Genomic DNA, 17,688 nt, shown 5'->3' with positions numbered 1-17,688 from the left:
TTTAGTCAGGAGAGACGTAGGCTTTATCACAGCAGGCAACCAGCAAGGCATAATAATGTAGTCTACAGACCAGTCAGCTCAGAGAATATTAAGACGAGGTATTTTCATGGCGACGTGGTTCCTACCAATCCGCTGTATATCAGAGGTGTAATACTGTGCCTTTTTGTGTCTGTGTTGTACACACTAGTATTCTGAAGTCATTGTAACCGTCTCCTCTCCCTCCCTGTATCAGCCGTGACAAGCTGTGGATCTGTATGGAGTACTGTGGAGGAGGATCTCTACAGGACATATATCACGGTGTGTTGTTATTCTGCTCATATCGCTCTCGTTTCTTTTAAAACGTTTTAATCATTTAGCAGACGCTCTTATTCAGAGCCACTTACAGTAGCAAATTAGGGTTAAGTGGATTGCTCAAGGGCACATCTGCAGGTTTTTCACCTAGTCGGCTCGGGGATTTGAACCAGCGTGTCTTGGGTTACTGGCTCAACGCTCTTAACCGCTCTCTCTCTCGCTGTCTCTCTCGCTCTCTCTCGCTGTCTCTCTCGCTCTCTCTCTCTCGCTGTCTCTCTCGCTCTCTCTCTCTCGCTGTCTCTCTCGCTCTCTCTCTCTCGCTGTCTCTCTCGCTCTCTCTCTCTCTCTCTCTCGCTGTCTCTCTCTCTGTCGCTGTCTCTGTCTCTCTCTCTCTCTGTCGCTGTCTCGGGTTCTGTGTAGGCCAGTCAAGTTCTTCCACACCGATCTCGACAAGCCATTTCTTTATGCACCTTGCTTTATGTATGGTGGTATTGTCATTCTGAAACAGGAAAGGGCTTTCCCCAGATTGTTGCCACAAAGTTGTAAAAACAGAATCGTCTAGAATGTCATGGTATGCTGTAGCGGTAAGATTTACCTTCCCTGGAACTAAGGGGCCTGAACCATGAAAAACAGCCCCAGACCATTATTCCTCCTCCACCAAACTTTACAGTTGGCACTATGCTATGGTGCAGGTAGTGTTCTCCTGGCATCCGCCAAACCCAGATTCATCCGTCGGACTGCCAATTGGAGATTCATGATTCATCACTCCAGAGAATGCTTTTCCACTCCTTCAGAGTCCAATGGCGGCGAGCTTTACACCACTCCAGCCGGCGCTTGGCCTTGCGCATGGTGATCTTAGGTTTGTATGCGGCTGCTCGGCCATGGAAACCCATTTCATGAAGCTCCTGACAAACAGTTATTGTGGTCCCGTGTGGCTCAGTTGGTAGAGCATGGCGCTTGCAACGCCAGGGTTGTGGGTTCAATTCCCACGGGGGGACCAGGGTTCAATTCCCACGGGGGGACCAGGATGAATATGTATGAACTTTCCAATTTGTAAGTCGCTCTGGATAAGAGCGTCTGCTAAATGACTTAAATGTAAATGTAAAATTGTGCTGACATTGCTTCCAGAGGCAGTTTGGAACTCTGTAGTGAGTGTTACAACCGAGGACAGACACATTTTTTCAGCACTCGGCGGTTCCGTTCTGTTAGCTTGTGTGGTCTACCACTTCACGACTGTGCTGTGGTTGCTCCTAGATGTTTCCACTTCACAATAACAGCACTTAATGTTGAATGGGGCAGCTCTAGCAGGGCAGACATTTGTCTAACTGACTCTGCCTTTCAACGGTGCCACGTTGGAAGTCACTGAGCTCTTCAGTAAGGCCATTCTACTGACAATGTTTGTCTATGGAGATTGCATGGCTGTGTGCTCGGTCATTTTATACACCTGTCTGCAACGGGTGTGGCTGAAAAAGCCGAATCCACTAATTTAAAGGGGTGTCCACATACTTTAGGTATATACTGTGTATAATAAACTGTAGAAATGGCTTTTGGGGCAGCAGCAGAATAACCATCATGTTTTAATTTCCCAGTGACGGGGCCTCTGTCAGAGCCTCAGATAGCCTACGTCTGCAGAGAGACCATACAGGTAATTACACTTAGTTCAACCCTCTTAGGGCCAGTTTCCTGGACATAGATTCAGCCGACTCCTGCAGCCGTCTCAGAGTAGCTGTACTGATTTTAAGGATCAGAGTTTTTCCTTTTAGATCACAATGAATGACCTGATCCTAGATCACAATGAATGAGGTTATATGGATGGACAGGGAGGACCTGATCCTAGATCACAATGAATGAGTTTATATGGACAGGGAGGACCTGATCCTAGATCACAATGAATGAGTTTATATGGACAGGGAGGACCTGATCCTAGATCACAATGAATGAGGTAATATGGACAGGGAGGACCTGATCCTAGATCACAATGAATGAGGTGATATGGACAAGGAGGACCTGATCCTAGATCACAATGAATGAGGTTATATAGACAGGGAGGACCTGATCCTAGATCACAATGAATGAGGTTATATGGACAAGGAGGACCTGATCCTAGATCACAATGAATGAGGTTATATGGACAGGGAGGACCTGATCCTAGATCACAATGAATGAGGTTATATGGACAGGGAGGACCTGATCCTAGATCACAATGAATGAGGTTATATGGACAGGGAGGACCTGATCCTAGATCACAATGAATGAGGTTATATGGACAGGGAGGACCTGATCCTAGATCACAATGAATGAGGTAATATGGACAGGGAGGACCTGATCCTAGATCACAATGAATGAGGTGATATGGACAAGGAGGACCTGATCCTAGATCATAATGAATTAGGTAATATGGACAGGGAGGACCTGATCCTAGATCACAATGAATGAGGTTATATGGACAGGGAGGACCTGATCCTAGATCACAATGAATGAGGTAATATGGACAGGGAGGACCTGATCCTAGATCACAATGCATGAGGTAATATGGACAGGGAGGGCCTGATCCTAGATCACAATGAATGAGGTGATATGGACAAGGAGGACCTGATCCTAGATCACAATGAATGAGGTTATATAGACAGGGAGGACCTGATCCTAGATCACAATGAATGAGGTTATATGGACAAGGAGGACCTGATCCTAGATCACAATGAATGAGGTTATATGGACAAGGAGGACCTGATCCTAGATCATAATGAATTAGGTAATATGGACAGGGAGGACCTGATCCTAGATCACAATGAATGAGGTTATATGGACAGGGAGGACCTGATCCTAGATCACAATGAATGAGGTAATATGGACAGGGAGGACCTGATCCTAGATCACAATGAATGAGGTTATATGGACAGGGAGGACCTGATCCTAGATCACAATGAATGAGGTAATATGGACAGGGAGGACCTGATCCTAGATCACAATGCATGAGGTAATATGGACAGGGAGGGCCTGATCCTAGATCACAATGAATGAGGTGATATGGACAAGGAGGACCTGATCCTAGATCACAATGAATGAGGTTATATAGACAGGGAGGACCTGATCCTAGATCACAATGAATGAGGTTATATGGACAAGGAGGACCTGATCCTAGATCACAATGAATGAGGTTATATGGACAAGGAGGACCTGATCCTAGATCATAATGAATTAGGTAATATGGACAGGGAGGACCTGATCCTAGATCACAATGAATGAGGTTATATGGACAGGGAGGACCTGATCCTAGATCACAATGAATGAGGTAATATGGACAGGGAGGACCTGATCCTAGATCACAATGCATGAGGTAATATGGACAGGGAGGGCCTGATCCTAGATCACAATGAATGAGGTGATATGGACAAGGAGGACCTGATCCTAGATCACAATGAATGAGGTTATATAGACAGGGAGGACCTGATCCTAGATCACAATGAATGAGGTTATATGGACAAGGAGGACCTGATCCTAGATCACAATGAATGAGGTTATATGGACAAGGAGGACCTGATCCTAGATCATAATGAATTAGGTAATATGGACAGGGAGGACCTGATCCTAGATCACAATGAATGAGGTTATATGGACAGGGAGGACCTGATCCTAGATCACAATGAATGAGGTAATATGGACAGGGAGGACCTGATCCTAGATCACAATGAATGAGGTAATATGGACAGGGAGGACCTGATCCTAGATCACAATGAATGAGGTGATATGGACAGGGAGGACCTGATCCTAGATCACAATGAATGAGGTGATATGGACAGGGAGGACCTGATCCTAGATCACAATGAATGAGGTTATATGGACAGGGAGGACCTGATCCTAGATCACAATGAATGAGGTTATATGGACAGGGAGGACCTGATCCTAGATCAGTGCTCGATGCCTGATACATAAGAAATAGGCCTAGGTTTAATCTAGATCCAGGAAACCAGCCCTAGTTAGACACTAACTTGTCTCTTTACTCTTCAGGATGTGTCCCAACGTTGGCCATTTGCAGCCCAGTCTCACGTAACTCTTTTTCCATTCACAGGGTTTGGGATACCTACACAGCAAGGGGAAGATGCACCGTGACATCAAGGTATGGCACCATCCGCGTTCTATCTGTCTTCTACAGACTGGCTCACGAAACGTCACTGCTAGTTCATAATGAAGGGAAAGCGGAAGGCCTTGTCTGTCTGTTCTCACACCTTCCTCTTCGCTGCAGACAGAGGTGTGACTTACGTTGTAAGAACACACACTCTACAATCTTACCTCCTTGTGCCGATGCTGCAATTGTTTTATTTTTAATTACCTTTTTATTTAACTCGGCGAGTCAGTTAAGAACAAATTCTTATTTTCAATGACGGCCTAGGAACAGTGGGTTAACTGCCTTGTTCAGGGGCAGAACAACAGATTTTTACCTTGTCAGCTCAGGGATTTGATCTGGCAACCTTTCGGTTACTAGTCCAACGCTCTAACCACTCGGCTACATGAGAAGCATGGTGTCATATAATCTCTGCAGAGTGAGTAAAAGTCACAGGAAGAACGAGTGGCTGGCTAACTGGGGGGTATGGCGTAGTGTACTGGGGGGGTATGGCGTAGTGTACTGGGGGGTATGGCGTAGTGTACTGGGGGGTATGGCGTAGTGTACTGGGGGGTATGGCGTAGTGTCCTGGGGGGTATGGCGTAGTGTCCTGGGGGGTATGGCGTAGTGTCCTGGGGGGTATGGCGTAGTGTACTGGGGGTATGGCGTAGTGTACTGGGGGTTGCATGTGACTGATTTTGTCAGACAGCACAGGCAGTATCTCTGTCATCAAATAAAACAAATGTCATATTTTATTAATGTGAATAAATGATGGTTAATACCATCATGGGACGTGTATTAATTGTTTTATTCTGTGTAAACAGCATTCAACTCAAATAATCAAAACCGACATCGGGGAAAAAAAAAATATATTTTTTTAAACAAATCGAACAGAAACCGAACCGACCTCAAAAAGCACAAATCACTCAGCACTATTAGACATCAAACGGAAGAAAACGGACCTGGGCTTATCCAATAAGAAACACACTTTTACAGTTGTGTTTCTGTGCCCTGCTGCCCACGAGCCAGTTCATAATAGCTGTTCTCTTGTGGTGTTAACAGAGGATCTCTCAGCTTTACCATCGTACACAGTCGTTTCCTGTTTCTGCTGTCTCTGTGCGCTCTCTCACACACACACACACACACACACACACACACACACACACACACACACACACACACACACACACACACACACACACACACACACACACACACACAAGGGCTTTATTGGCATGGGAAACACATTTTTACATTGCCAAAGCAAGTAAACTTATCTGCTCTCTCTACCAATCTTTCTCGCCCTCTCTTTTGCTCTCTCCTTTCGCTCCATCTCTCCTCTCTCTTTCTCTCTGTGCTCTCTCGCCCTCTTCTCCTCTCTTTCTCTCTGTGCTCTCTCGCCCTCTCTCTTTCTCTCTCTCTCTGATCTCTCTCGCCCTCTCCTCTCTCCTCCTCTCTGTGCTCTCTCTCGCCCTCTCTTCTCCTCTCTCTCTCTCTCTCTCTCTCTCTCTGATCTCTCACGCCCTCTTCTCTCTCTCCTCTTTCTCTCTCTCTCCTCCTCTCTGTGCTCTCTCTCGCCCTCTCTCCTCTCTCTCTCTCTCTCTCTCTGATCTCTCACGCCCTCTTCTCCTCTCTCTCTCTCCTCTTTCTCTCACTACAGAATGCAGCCAGACACAGCTGTCAATAAAATCCAACCCCGCCACCACAATACCAACTCCCTCACTATAGTGTTGCCCCACAGTCAAAATACAATACCTGCTAGCTACACGATTACAATCGCTTTATCGCAACCAGTCAAAGATGAAATAACACCACACATTTCCTCATTCCACAAAATCACTATCTTTGTTTTGATCAGCAATTCTAAGTTCTGTAGAGCGATGGAACTTTCCGGCTGAGAGACTAACGGTCTGTTGTTTTGGCTTCTTTTCTTCAGGGTGCTAATATCCTCTTAACAGACAACGGGGATGTGAAACTGGGTGAGCTATTCATCCTGTTTGAAGACCTGTAAAGGTCGATCTCGTGACCCTCGGCTGTGTTCATGTGTTTATATAATCTGAAAGGACCTGTCACTTGTTGTTCCAGCTGATTTTGGAGTAGCAGCCAAAATAACAGCCACCATTGCCAAGAGGAAGTCCTTCATCGGGACTCCTTACTGGTGAGTCTTTCTCTGAGACGGTCCTCTGTCGGGACTCCTTACTGGTGAGTCTTTCTCTGAGACGGTCCTCTGTCGGGACTCCTTACTGGTGAGTCTTTTCTCTGAGACGGTCCTCTGTCGGGACTCCTTACTGGTGAGTCTTTCTCTGAGACGGTCCTCTGTCGGGACTCCTTACTGGTGAGCCTTTCTCTGAGACGGTCCTCTGTCGGGACTCCTTACTGGTGAGTCTTTCTCTGAGACGGTCCTCTGTCGGGACTCCTTACTGGTGAGTCTTTCTCTGAGACGGTCCTCTGTCGGGACTCCTTACTGGTGAGTCTTTCCCTGAGACGGTCCTCTGTCGGGACTCCTTACTGGTGAGTATTTCTCTGAGACGGTCCTCTGTCGGGACTCCTTACTGGTGAGTCTTTCTCTGAGACGGTCCTCTGTCGGGACTCCTTACTGGTGAGTCTTTCCCTGAGACGGTCCTCTGTCGGGACTCCTTACTGGTGAGTATTTCTCTGAGACGGTCCTCTGTCGGGACTCCTTACTGGTGAGTCTTTCTCTGAGACGGTCCTCTGTCGGGACTCCTTACTGGTGAGTCTTTCTCTGAGACGGTCCTCTGTCGGGACTCCTTACTGGTGAGTCTTTTCTCTGAGACGGTCCTCTGTCGGGACTCCTTACTGGTGAGTCTTTCTCTGAGACGGTCCTCTGTCGGGACTCCTTACTGGTGAGTCTTTCTCTGAGACGGTCCTCTGTCGGGACTCCTTACTGGTGAGCCTTTCTCTGAGACGGTCCTCTGTCGGGACTCCTTACTGGTGAGTCTTTCTCTGAGACGGTCCTCTGTCGGGACTCCTTACTGGTGAGTCTTTCTCTGAGACGGTCCTCTGTCGGGACTCCTTACTGGTGAGTCTTTCTCTGAGACGGTCCTCTGTCGGGACTCCTTACTGGTGAGTCTTTCTCTGAGACGGTCCTCTGTCGGGACTCCTTACTGGTGAGTCTTTCTCTGAGACGGTCCTCTGTCGGGACTCCTTACTGGTGAGTCTTTCTCTGAGGCTGTTTGTCCCAAATGGCTCCCTGTACCCATTATAGTGAACTACTTTTATAGGGTGCCATTCGGGACATAGCCTTTCTCTCCATCCCTCCCCACCCACAGGAGGCAGCAGTGTGAGAATTTAACTACCCCACAGGAGGCAGCAGTGTGAGAATTTAACTACCCCACAGGAGGCAGCAGTGTGAGAATTTAACTACCCCACAGGAGGCAGCAGTGTGATAATTTAACTACCCCACAGGGGGCAGCAGTGTGATAATTTAACTACTCCACAGGAGGCAGCAGTGTGATCATTTAACTACCCCACAGGAGGCAGCAGTGTGATAATTGAACTACCCCACAGGAGGCAGCAGTGTGATCATTTAACTACTCCACAGGAGGCAGCAGTGTGATCATTTAACTACTCCACAGGAGGCAGCAGTGTGATCATTTAACTACCCCACAGGAGGCAGCAGTGTGATCATTTAACTACCCCACAGGAGGCAGCAGTGTGATAATTTAACTACCCCACAGGAGGCAGCAGTGTGATAATTTAACTACCCCACAGGAGGCAGCAGTGTGATCATTTAACTACCCCACAGGAGGCAGCAGTGTGATCATTTAACTACCCCACAGGAGGCAGCAGTGTGATCATTTAACTACCCCACAGGAGGCAGCAGTGTGATCATTTAACTACCCCACAGGAGGCAGCAGTGTGATCATTTAACTACCCCACAGGAGGCAGCAGTGTGATCATTTAACTACCCCACAGGAGGCAGCAGTGTGATCATTTAACTACCCCACAGGAGGCAGCAGTGTGATCATTTAACTACCCCACAGGAGGCAGCAGTGTGATCATTTAACTACTCCACAGGAGGCAGCAGTGTGATCATTTAACTACTCCACAGGAGGCAGCAGTGTGATCATTTAACTACCCCACAGGAGGCAGCAGTGTGATAATTTAACTACTCCACAGGAGGCAGCAGATTGAGTTGTATAATATGTCTTATCTGTCCAGGATGGCACCAGAGGTAGCAGTGAGATGTATAATATGTCTTATCTGTCCAGGATGGCACCAGAGGTAGCAGTGAGATGTATAATATGTCTGTTATCTGTCCAGGATGGCACCAGAGGTAGCAGTGAGATGTGTAATATGTCTGTTATCTGTCCAGGATGGCACCAGAGGTAGCAGTGAGATGTGTAATATGTCTGTTATCTGTCCAGGATGGCACCAGAGGTAGCAGTGAGATGTGTAATATGTCTGTTATCTGTCCAGGAAGGTAGCAGTGAGATGTGTAATATGTCTGTTATCTGTCCAGGATGGCACCAGAGGTAGCAGTGAGATGTGTAATATGTCTGTTATCTGTCCAGGATGGCACCAGAGGTAGCAGTGAGATGTATAATATGTCTGTTATCTGTCCAGGAAGGTAGCAGTGAGATGTGTAATATGTCTGTTATCTGTCCAGGATGGCACCAGAGGTAGCAGTGAGATGTATAATATGTCTTATCTGTCCAGGATGGCACCAGAGGTAGCAGTGAGATGTATAATATGTCTTATCTGTCCAGGATGGCCCCAGAGGTAGCAGTGAGATGTATAATATGTCTGTTATCTGTCCAGGATGGCCCCAGAGGTAGCAGTGAGATGTATAATATGTCTGTTATCTGTCCAGGATGGCCCCAGAGGTAGCAGTGAGATGTATAATATGTCTTATCTGTCCAGGATGGCCCCAGAGGTAGCAGTGAGATGTGTAATATGTCTGTTATCTGTCCAGGATGGCACCAGAGGTAGCAGTGAGATGTATAATATGTCTGTTATCTGTCCAGGATGGCCCCAGAGGTAGCAGTGAGATGTATAATATGTCTTATCTGTCCAGGATGGCCCCAGAGGTAGCAGTGAGATGTGTAATATGTCTGTTATCTGTCCAGGATGGCCCCAGAGGTAGCAGTGAGATGTGTAATATGTCTGTTATCTGTCCAGGATGGCACCAGAGGTAGCAGTGAGATGTATAATATGTCTGTTATCTGTCCAGGATGGCCCCAGAGGTAGCAGTGAGATGTATAATATGTCTGTTATCTGTCCAGGATGGCCCCAGAGGTAGCAGTGAGATGTGTAATATGTCTGTTATCTGTCCAGGATGGCCCCAGAGGTAGCAGTGAGATGTATAATATGTCTGTTATCTGTCCAGGATGGCCCCAGAGGTAGCAGCGGTGGAGAAGAACGGAGGTTACAACCAGCTGTGTGACATCTGGGCTGTGGGCATCACCTCCATAGAACTGGCCGAGCTGCAGCCTCCAATGTTTGACCTGCACCCAATGAGGTACTGTTCTTGATCCACTTCCTCATTTATCAGCCAATCGGGGCTGCCTCTGCCATCCACTTCCTCACTCATCAACTAATCAGTGCTGTTTCTGCTCCACATCCTAACACATCAGCCAATCAGTGCTGTTGCTGCTCCACTTCCTAACACATCAGCCAATCAGTGCTGTTGCTGCTCCACTTCCTAACACATCAGCCAATCAGTGCTGTTTCTGCTCCACATCCTCATCACCCTTGGAGGTGTTGGCAGAAAGCGGATGTTGCCTGTTTTCAGGGATACAGTGTTTTCCCCTGAAAAGGGGAAGAGGAGACTCGGCTCAGGCGTCTCTTTACGTCTGTTACGTTCATTTCTTCCTCATATCAGCCAATGAGTGCTGCTCCTGTCCTCCACTTCCATACACACGTCATCCACCAATCAACTGCTGTATCTGCCCCAATTCCTCACCCATCTAATAATCAGTTTCTGTGTCAGATTTATCCAATTCCTGCTTTTTGTATTCTGATAATGTTCCTGCTGTTCTCTGATCTGATTCAATTAACATTACAGGGGGTCGAGTTTCCCCAAAATGTTGTAGCATTAAGATCGCTAATGCCTACCATTGGCCCTTAAGACGATCTTAATGCTAGGAAGGTTTTTTTGGGGAAACTCACCCCGGGACATTGTCTAAAAGTCTCCGAACACTGGTGGTGAAGTAAGAGAATGTTATATACCACGATTTGATGTGTTGTATTCCAGGGCCTTGTTTCTCATGTCAAAGAGCAGCTTTCAACCTCCCAAGCTGAAAGATAAAGTTAAATGGTGAGTACAGTACACCTGTGACCTGGAACAAATACCCCCTAATGCCCCCCCCCCGCTGCAGTCAGTAACAGTTTCCCTCCCCCTCCAGGTCCACAGCCTTCCATAACTTTGTGAAAGTCTCTCTGACCAAGAACCCAAAGAAGAGACCGACAGCAGAGAAGCTCCTATCGGTAACGAACTGACACATCCTCATTTGAAAGTGCTTCTTGGTTGAGGAATAGGGTCGGGGGAAACCAGCTTAGACAGTCTAATTAAACAAGTTGTTAATAATTACAAATGTTCTGGATCATTAGGGTTGACAAGACTCTTCCTCTGAGATGTACAAGGTGTTAATGATAGTGAAAAGGAAAGTGTTCCTCTCTTGTTTCTCCTGGTTCTGGACTGTCAGAGGTTGATCCTAGTTAATAGTTGTCCATTCTAAAAGCTGCTATTCAGAGCATTAGTGTGCAGGCCATCTTGTGTTATTGTCACAAGATCACTAATAAAGCTTGTCTGTCCCCCTTTGTCTGTCTGTCTCTCCCCCCATATGTCTGTCTCTCCCCCCATATGTCTGTCTCTCCCCCCATCTGTCTGTCTCTCCCCCCATCTGTCTGTCTCTCCCCCCATCTGTCTGTCTCTCCCCCCATCTGTCTGTCTCTCCCCCCATCTGTCTGTCTCTCCCCCCATCTGTCTGTCTCTCCCCCCCCCTATGTCTCTCCCCCCGTCTGTCTGTCTCTCCCCCCGTCTGTCTGTCTCTCCCCGTCTGTCTGTCCCTCTCCCCCGTCTGTCTGTCCCTCCCCCCCGTCTGTCTCTCTCCCCCCCCGTCTGTCTGTCTCTCCCCCCCGTCTGTCTGTCTCTCCCCCCCGTCTGTCTCTCTCTCCCCCCCCCCCCCCCCCCCGTCTGTCTGTGTCTCTCTCCCCCCCGTCTGTGTCTCTCTCCCCCCCCGTCTGTCTGTGTCTCTCTCCCCCCCCGTCTGTCTGTGTCTCTCTCCCCCCCCCCGTCTGTCTGTGTCTCTCTCCCCCCCCCCCGTCTGTCTGTGTCTCTCTCCCCCCCCCCCCGTCTGTCTGTGTCTCTCTCCCCCCCCCCCGTCTGTCTGTGTCTCTCTCCCCCCCCGTCTGTCTGTGTCTCTCCCCCCCCCCCCCGTCTGTCTGTGTCTCTCCCCCCCCCCCGTCTGTCTGCCTCTCTCTCCCCCCCCCGTCTGTCTGTCTCCCCCCCCCCCCCCCCCCCCCCCCCGTCTGTCTGTGTTGCAGCATTTGTTTATAGATCAGACAGGGCTGACCAGGAGGGTGGCTGTGGAGCTGCTGGACAAGATGAACAACCCAGACAACCACCAACACTTCTCTGAGGTGGACGACGATGACCTGGAGGTAAATAAATAACCACAGCCCTGTCTGTCTGGGGCTAAACTACCCACAGCCCTGTCTGTCTGGGGCTAAACTACCCACAGCCCTGTCTGTCTGGGGCTAAACTACCCACAGCCCTGTCTGTCTGTCTGGGACTAAAACTAACCACAGCCCTGTCTGTCTGGGGCTAAAACTAACCACAGCCCTGTCTGTCTGTCTGGGACTAAAACTAACCACAGCCCTGTCTGTCTGTCTGGGGATAAAACTAACCACAGCCCTGTCTGTCTGGGGCTAAACTACCCACAGCCCTGTCTGTCTGGGGCTAAACTACCCACAGCCCTGTCTGTCTGTCTGGGACTAAAACTAACCACAGCCCTGTCTGTCTGTCTGGGACTAAAACTAACCACAGCCCTGTCTGTCTGTCTGGGGATAAAACTAACCACAGCCCTGTCTGTCTGGGGCTAAACTACCCACAGCCCTGTCTGTCTGGGGCTAAACTACCCACAGCCCTGTCTGTCTGTCTGGGACTAAAACTAACCACAGCCCTGTCTGTCTGGGACTAAAACTAACCACAGCCCTATCTGTCTGTCTGTCTGGGGCTAAACTACCCACAGCCCTGTCTGTCTGTCTGGGACTAAACTACCCACAGCCCTGTCTGTCTGTCTGGGGCTAAACTACCCACAGCCCTGTCTGTCTGTCTGGGACTAAAACTAACCACAGCCCTGTCTGTCTGTCTGGGGATAAAACTAACCACAGCCCTGTCTGTCTGGGGCTAAACTACCCACAGCCCTGTCTGTCTGGGGCTAAACTACCCACAGCCCTGTCTCTCTGGGGCTAAACTACCCACAGCCCTGTCTGTCTGTCTGGGACTAAAACTAACCACAGCCCTGTCTGTCTGGGACTAAAACTAACCACAGCCCTATCTGTCTGTCTGTCTGGGGCTAAACTACCCACAGCCATGTCTGTCTGTGTCTGGGGCTAAACTACCCACAGCCCTGTCTGTCTGTCTGGGGCTAAACTAACCACAGCCCTGTCTGTCTGTCTGGGGATAAAACTAAATACAGCCCTGTCTGTCTGTCTGGGGATAAAACTTCCCACAGCCCTGTCTGTCTGTCTGGGGATAAAACTAAATACAGCCCTGTCTGTCTGTCTGGGGATAAAACTAAATACAGCCCTGTCTGTCTGGGGATAAAACTACCCACAGCCCTGTCTGTCTGTCTGGGGATAAAACTAACCACAGCCCTGTCTGTCTGGGACTAAAACTAACCACAGCCCTGTCTGTCTGTCTGGGACTAAAACTAACCACAGCCCTGTCTGTCTGTCTGGGACTAAAACTAACCACAGCCCTGTCTGTCTGTCTGGGACTAAAACTAACCACAGCCCTGTCTGTCTGTCTGGGACTAAAACTAACCACAGCCCTGTCTGTCTGTCTGGGACTAAAACTAACCACAGCCCTGTCTGTCTGTCTGGGGATAAAACTAACCACAGCCCTGTCTGTCTGTCTGGGACTAAAACTAACCACAGCCCTGTCTGTCTGGGGCTAAACTACCCACAGCCCTGTCTGTCTGTCTGGGGCTAAACTACCCACAGCCCTGTCTGTCTGTCTGGGACTAAAACTAACCACAGCCCTGTCTGTCTGTCTGGGGATAAAACTAACCACAGCCCTGTCTGTCTGGGGCTAAACTACCCACAGCCCTGTCTGTCTGGGGCTAAACTACCCACAGCCCTGTCTGTCTGTCTGGGACTAAAACTAACCACAGCCCTGTCTGTCTGGGGCTAAACTACCCACAGCCCTGTCTGTCTGGGGCTAAACTAACCACAGCCCTGTCTGTCTGTCTGGGGCTAAAACTAACCACAGCCCTGTCTGTCTGGGACTAAAACTATCCACAGCCCTGTCTGTCTGTCTGGGACTAAAACTAACCACAGCCCTGTCTGTCTGTCTGGGACTAAAACTAACCATAGCCCTGTCTGTCTGTCTGGGGATAAAACTAACCACAGCCCTGTGTCTGTCTGTCTGTCTGGGGCTAAACTAACCACAGCCCTGTCTGTCTGTCTGGGGCTAAACTAACCACAGCCCTGTCTGTCTGGGACTAAAACTAACCACAGCCCTGTCTGTCTGTCTGGGACTAAAACTAACCACAGCCCTGTCTGTCTGTCTGTCTGGGGCTAAAACTACCCACAGCCCTGTCTGTCTGTCTGCGGCTAAACTACCCACAGCCCTGTCTGTCTGTCTGGGGCTAAAACTAACCACAGCCCTGTCTGTCTGTCTGTCTGGGGCTAAACTACCCACAGCCCTGTCTGTCGGTCTGGGGCTAAAATGGCTCCCTATTCCCATATACAGTGCATCTCTATAATAATCTCTTTCTCACCTTTATGACATTGTTTACTCTTGTGGTATCATGTTATGTATTTTTTTTTTTTTAATGCCCAGCAATCTATAAACACAATACCCCATAATGACAAAGCGAAAACAGGTTTTTAGAATTGTTTTCAAATTCATAAAAAATTGAAAAAAATAATATTTTATTTACATAAGTATTCAGGCCCTTTGCTATGAGACTAAAAATTGAGTTCAGGTGCATCCTGTTTCTATTGATCATCCTTGAGATGTTTCGACAACTTGATTGGAGTCCACTTGTGGTAAATTCAATTGATTGGACATGATTTGGAAAGGCACACACCTGTCTATATATGGTCCCACAGTTGACAGTGCATGTCAGAGCAAAAACCAAGCCATGAGGTCGAAGGAATTATCCGTAGAGCTCCGAGACAGGATTGTGCCGAGGCAGAGATCTGGCGAAGGGTACCAAAAAATGGCTGCAGCATTGAAGGTCCCCAAGAACACAGTTGCCTCCATCATTCTGAAATGGCAGAAGTTTGGAACCACCAAGACTTTTCCTAAAGCTGGCCGCCCGGTCAAACTGAGCATTCGGGGGAGAAGAGCCTTGGTCAGGGAGATGACCAAGAACCGGATGGTCACTCTGACAGAGTTCCAGAGTTCCTCTGTGGAGATGGGAGAACCTTCCAGAAGGACAACCATCTATGCAGCACTCCAAAAATCAGGCCTTTATGTTAGTGGCCAGACGGAAGTCACTCCTCAGTCAAAGACACATGACAGCCCGCTTGGAGTTTGCCAAAAGGCACCTAAAGGACTCTCAGACCATGAGAAACAAGATTCTCTGGTCTGATGAAACCAAGATTAAACTCTTTGGCCTGAATGCCAAGCGTCATGTATGGAGGAAACCTGGCACCATCCCTATGGTGAAGCATGATGGTGGCAGCATCATGCTGTGAGGATGTTTTTCAGTGGCAGAGACTGGGAAACTAGTCAGGACCGAGGGAAAGAGTAACAGAGAAAAAATTTGCTCCAAAGTGCTCAGGACCTCAGATTGGGGAGAAGGTTCATCTTCCAACAGGACAACGACCTTAAGCACACAGCCAAGACAACGCAGGAGTGGCTTGGGGACAAGTCTCTGAATGTCCTTGAGTGGCCCAGCCAGAGCCCGGACTTGAACCCGATCGAACATCTCTGGAGAGTCCTGAAAATAACTTTGCAGCGTCACTCCCCGTCCAACCTGACAGAGCTCAAGAGGATCTGCAGAGAAGAATGGGGAAATACTCCCCAAATACAGTTGTGCCAAGCTTGTAGCGTCATACCCAAGAAGACTTGAGGCTGTAATCACTGCCAAATGTGCTTCAACAAAGTACTGAGTAAAGGGTCTGAATACTTAAATGTGAATGTGATAGTTTGTTATAATTTCTAAAAAACATTTTGCTTTGACATTATGGGGTATTGTTTGTCGATTGATGAGGGAAAACATCAATTTTATAGTACGGCTGTAATGTAGCAAAATGTGGAAAAAGTCAAGGGGTCTGAATAGTTTACGAATCCACTGTGTATATTCTTTCACTTTGAAACGTATCTAATTTTGAAGTCTGTCTACTCTCTTTCTCCCCCTCTTTCTTACCTTGTCCTCTCTCTTCCCTTATCTTTCTCCCCCCTATTTCTCCCCCTCCCTCAGTCTCTTTCAGTAGTGAGACACACCATCCGTTCCATCAACAAACACCCCAGACCAGAGAGAACTCACTCAGAGATCAGCTGTAAGTAACAACAGCCACTCTCCTCTCTTCTCCTTTCTCCTCCTATCCTCTCCTCTTCCACTCTTTCCTCTCCTCCTCTGGTCTTCTTCTCTCTTCTCCTCTTTCCTCTCCTCCTCTGGTTTCTCCTCTCTTCTCCTTTCTCCTCCTATCCTCTCCTCTTCCACTCTTTCCTCTCCTCCTCTGGTCTTCTTCTCCTCCTCTGGTCCTCTTCTCCTCCGGTCCTCTCCTCCTCTTCTGGTCTTCTCCTCCTCCTCTTCTGGTCCTCTTCTCCCCTCCTCTGGTCCTCTTCTCCTCTGGTCCTCTTCTCCTCCTCTGGTCCTCTTCTCCTCTTCTGGTCTTCTCCTCCTCCTCTGGTTCCTCTCCTCCTTTCCTCCTCTGGTCCACTCTTCCTCACCTCACCTGGTCCTCTTGTCCTCCTCCTCTGGTCCTCTCCTCCTCCTCCTCCTCCTCTGGTCCTCTCCTCCTCCTCTGGTCCTCTTCTTGTCCTCTGGTCCTCTCCTCTGGTCCTCTCCTCCTCCTCCTCTGGTCCTCTCCTCCTCCTCCTCTGGTCCTCTCCTCCTCCTCCTCTGGTCCTCTCCTCCTCCTCCTCTGGTCCTCTCCTCCTCCTCCTCTGGTCCTCTCCTCCTCTTCCTCTGGTCCTCTCCTCCTCCTCCTCTGGTCCTCTCCTCCTCCTCCTCTGGTCCTCTCCTCCTCCTCTGGTCCTCTTCTCCTCTTCTCCTCCTCTGGTGCTCTTCTCCTCTTCTTCTCCTCCGGTCCTCTTCTCCTCTTCTGGTCTTCTCCTCCTCCTCTGGTTCCTCTCCTCCTTTCCTCCTCTGGTCCACTCTTCCTCACCTCACCTGGTCCTCTTGTCCTCCTCCTCTGGTCCTCTCCTCCTCTCCTCTGGTCCTCTCCTCCTCCTCCTCTGGTCCTCTCCTCCTCCTCCTCTGGTCCTCTCCTCCTCCTCCTCTGGTCCTCTCCTCCTCCTCCTCTGGTCCTCTCCTCCTCTTCCTCTGGTCCTCTCCTCCTCTTCCTCTGGTCCTCTCCTCCTCCTCTGGTCCTCTTCTCCTCCTCTGGTGCTCTTCTCCTCTTCTCCTCCGGTCCTCTCCTCCTCCTCCTCTGGTCCTCTCCTCCTCTGGTCCTCTTCTTGTCCTCTGGTCCTCTCCTCTGGTCCTCTCCTCCTCCTCCTCCTCCTCTGGTCCTCTCCTCCTCCTCCTCCTCCTCTGGTCCTCTCCTCCTCCTCTGGTCCTCTTCTTGTCCTCTGGTCCTCTCCTCCTCTGGTCCTCTCCTCCTCCTCCTCTGGTCCTCTCCTCCTCCTCCTCTGGTCCTCTCCTCCTCCTCCTCTGGTCCTCTCCTCCTCCTCCTCCTCCTCTGGTCCTCTCCTCCTCCTCCTCTGGTCCTCTCCTCCTCCTCCTCTGGTCCTCTCCTCCTCCTCCTCTGGTCCTCTCCTCCTCCTCCTCTGGTCCTCTTCTCCTCCTCCTCTCCTCCGGTCCTCTTCTCCTCTTCTGGTCTTCTCCTCCTCCTCTGGTTCCTCTCCTCCTTTCCTCCTCTGGTCCACTCTTCCTCACCTCACCTGGTCCTCTTGTCCTCCTCCTCTGGTCCTCTCCTCCTCCTCC

The 17,688-nt window shown here is 49.3% G+C and overlaps 1 protein-coding gene across 2 annotated transcripts in view; it reads left to right on the top strand.

Annotated features, from left to right (window-relative positions):
* Positions 1–17,688, top strand: part of map4k5 (mitogen-activated protein kinase kinase kinase kinase 5) — a 113,413-nt gene that overhangs the window by 18,156 nt on the left and 77,569 nt on the right. The window contains exons 5-14 of one of the 2 annotated variants that reach the window (XM_039009210.1): positions 233–297; positions 1,881–1,936; positions 4,361–4,408; positions 6,330–6,372; positions 6,479–6,551; positions 9,744–9,875; positions 10,611–10,673; positions 10,762–10,843; positions 11,903–12,019; positions 16,018–16,096. In XM_039009210.1, the coding sequence (XP_038865138.1) occupies positions 233–297; positions 1,881–1,936; positions 4,361–4,408; positions 6,330–6,372; positions 6,479–6,551; positions 9,744–9,875; positions 10,611–10,673; positions 10,762–10,843; positions 11,903–12,019; positions 16,018–16,096 (758 nt within the window). The remainder of the gene's footprint in view (positions 1–232; positions 298–1,880; positions 1,937–4,360; positions 4,409–6,329; positions 6,373–6,478; positions 6,552–9,743; positions 9,876–10,610; positions 10,674–10,761; positions 10,844–11,902; positions 12,020–16,017; positions 16,097–17,688) is intronic. The other variant, XM_039009211.1, reaches the window with a different exon arrangement.

The sequence above is a fragment of the Salvelinus namaycush genome, chromosome 15 (assembly GCF_016432855.1).
Source record: "Salvelinus namaycush isolate Seneca chromosome 15, SaNama_1.0, whole genome shotgun sequence".
Taxonomy (NCBI): Eukaryota; Metazoa; Chordata; class Actinopteri; order Salmoniformes; family Salmonidae; genus Salvelinus; species Salvelinus namaycush.
The sequence above is the reverse complement of the archived record's forward strand: the minus strand, read 5'-3'. Positions and strand labels throughout refer to the sequence as shown.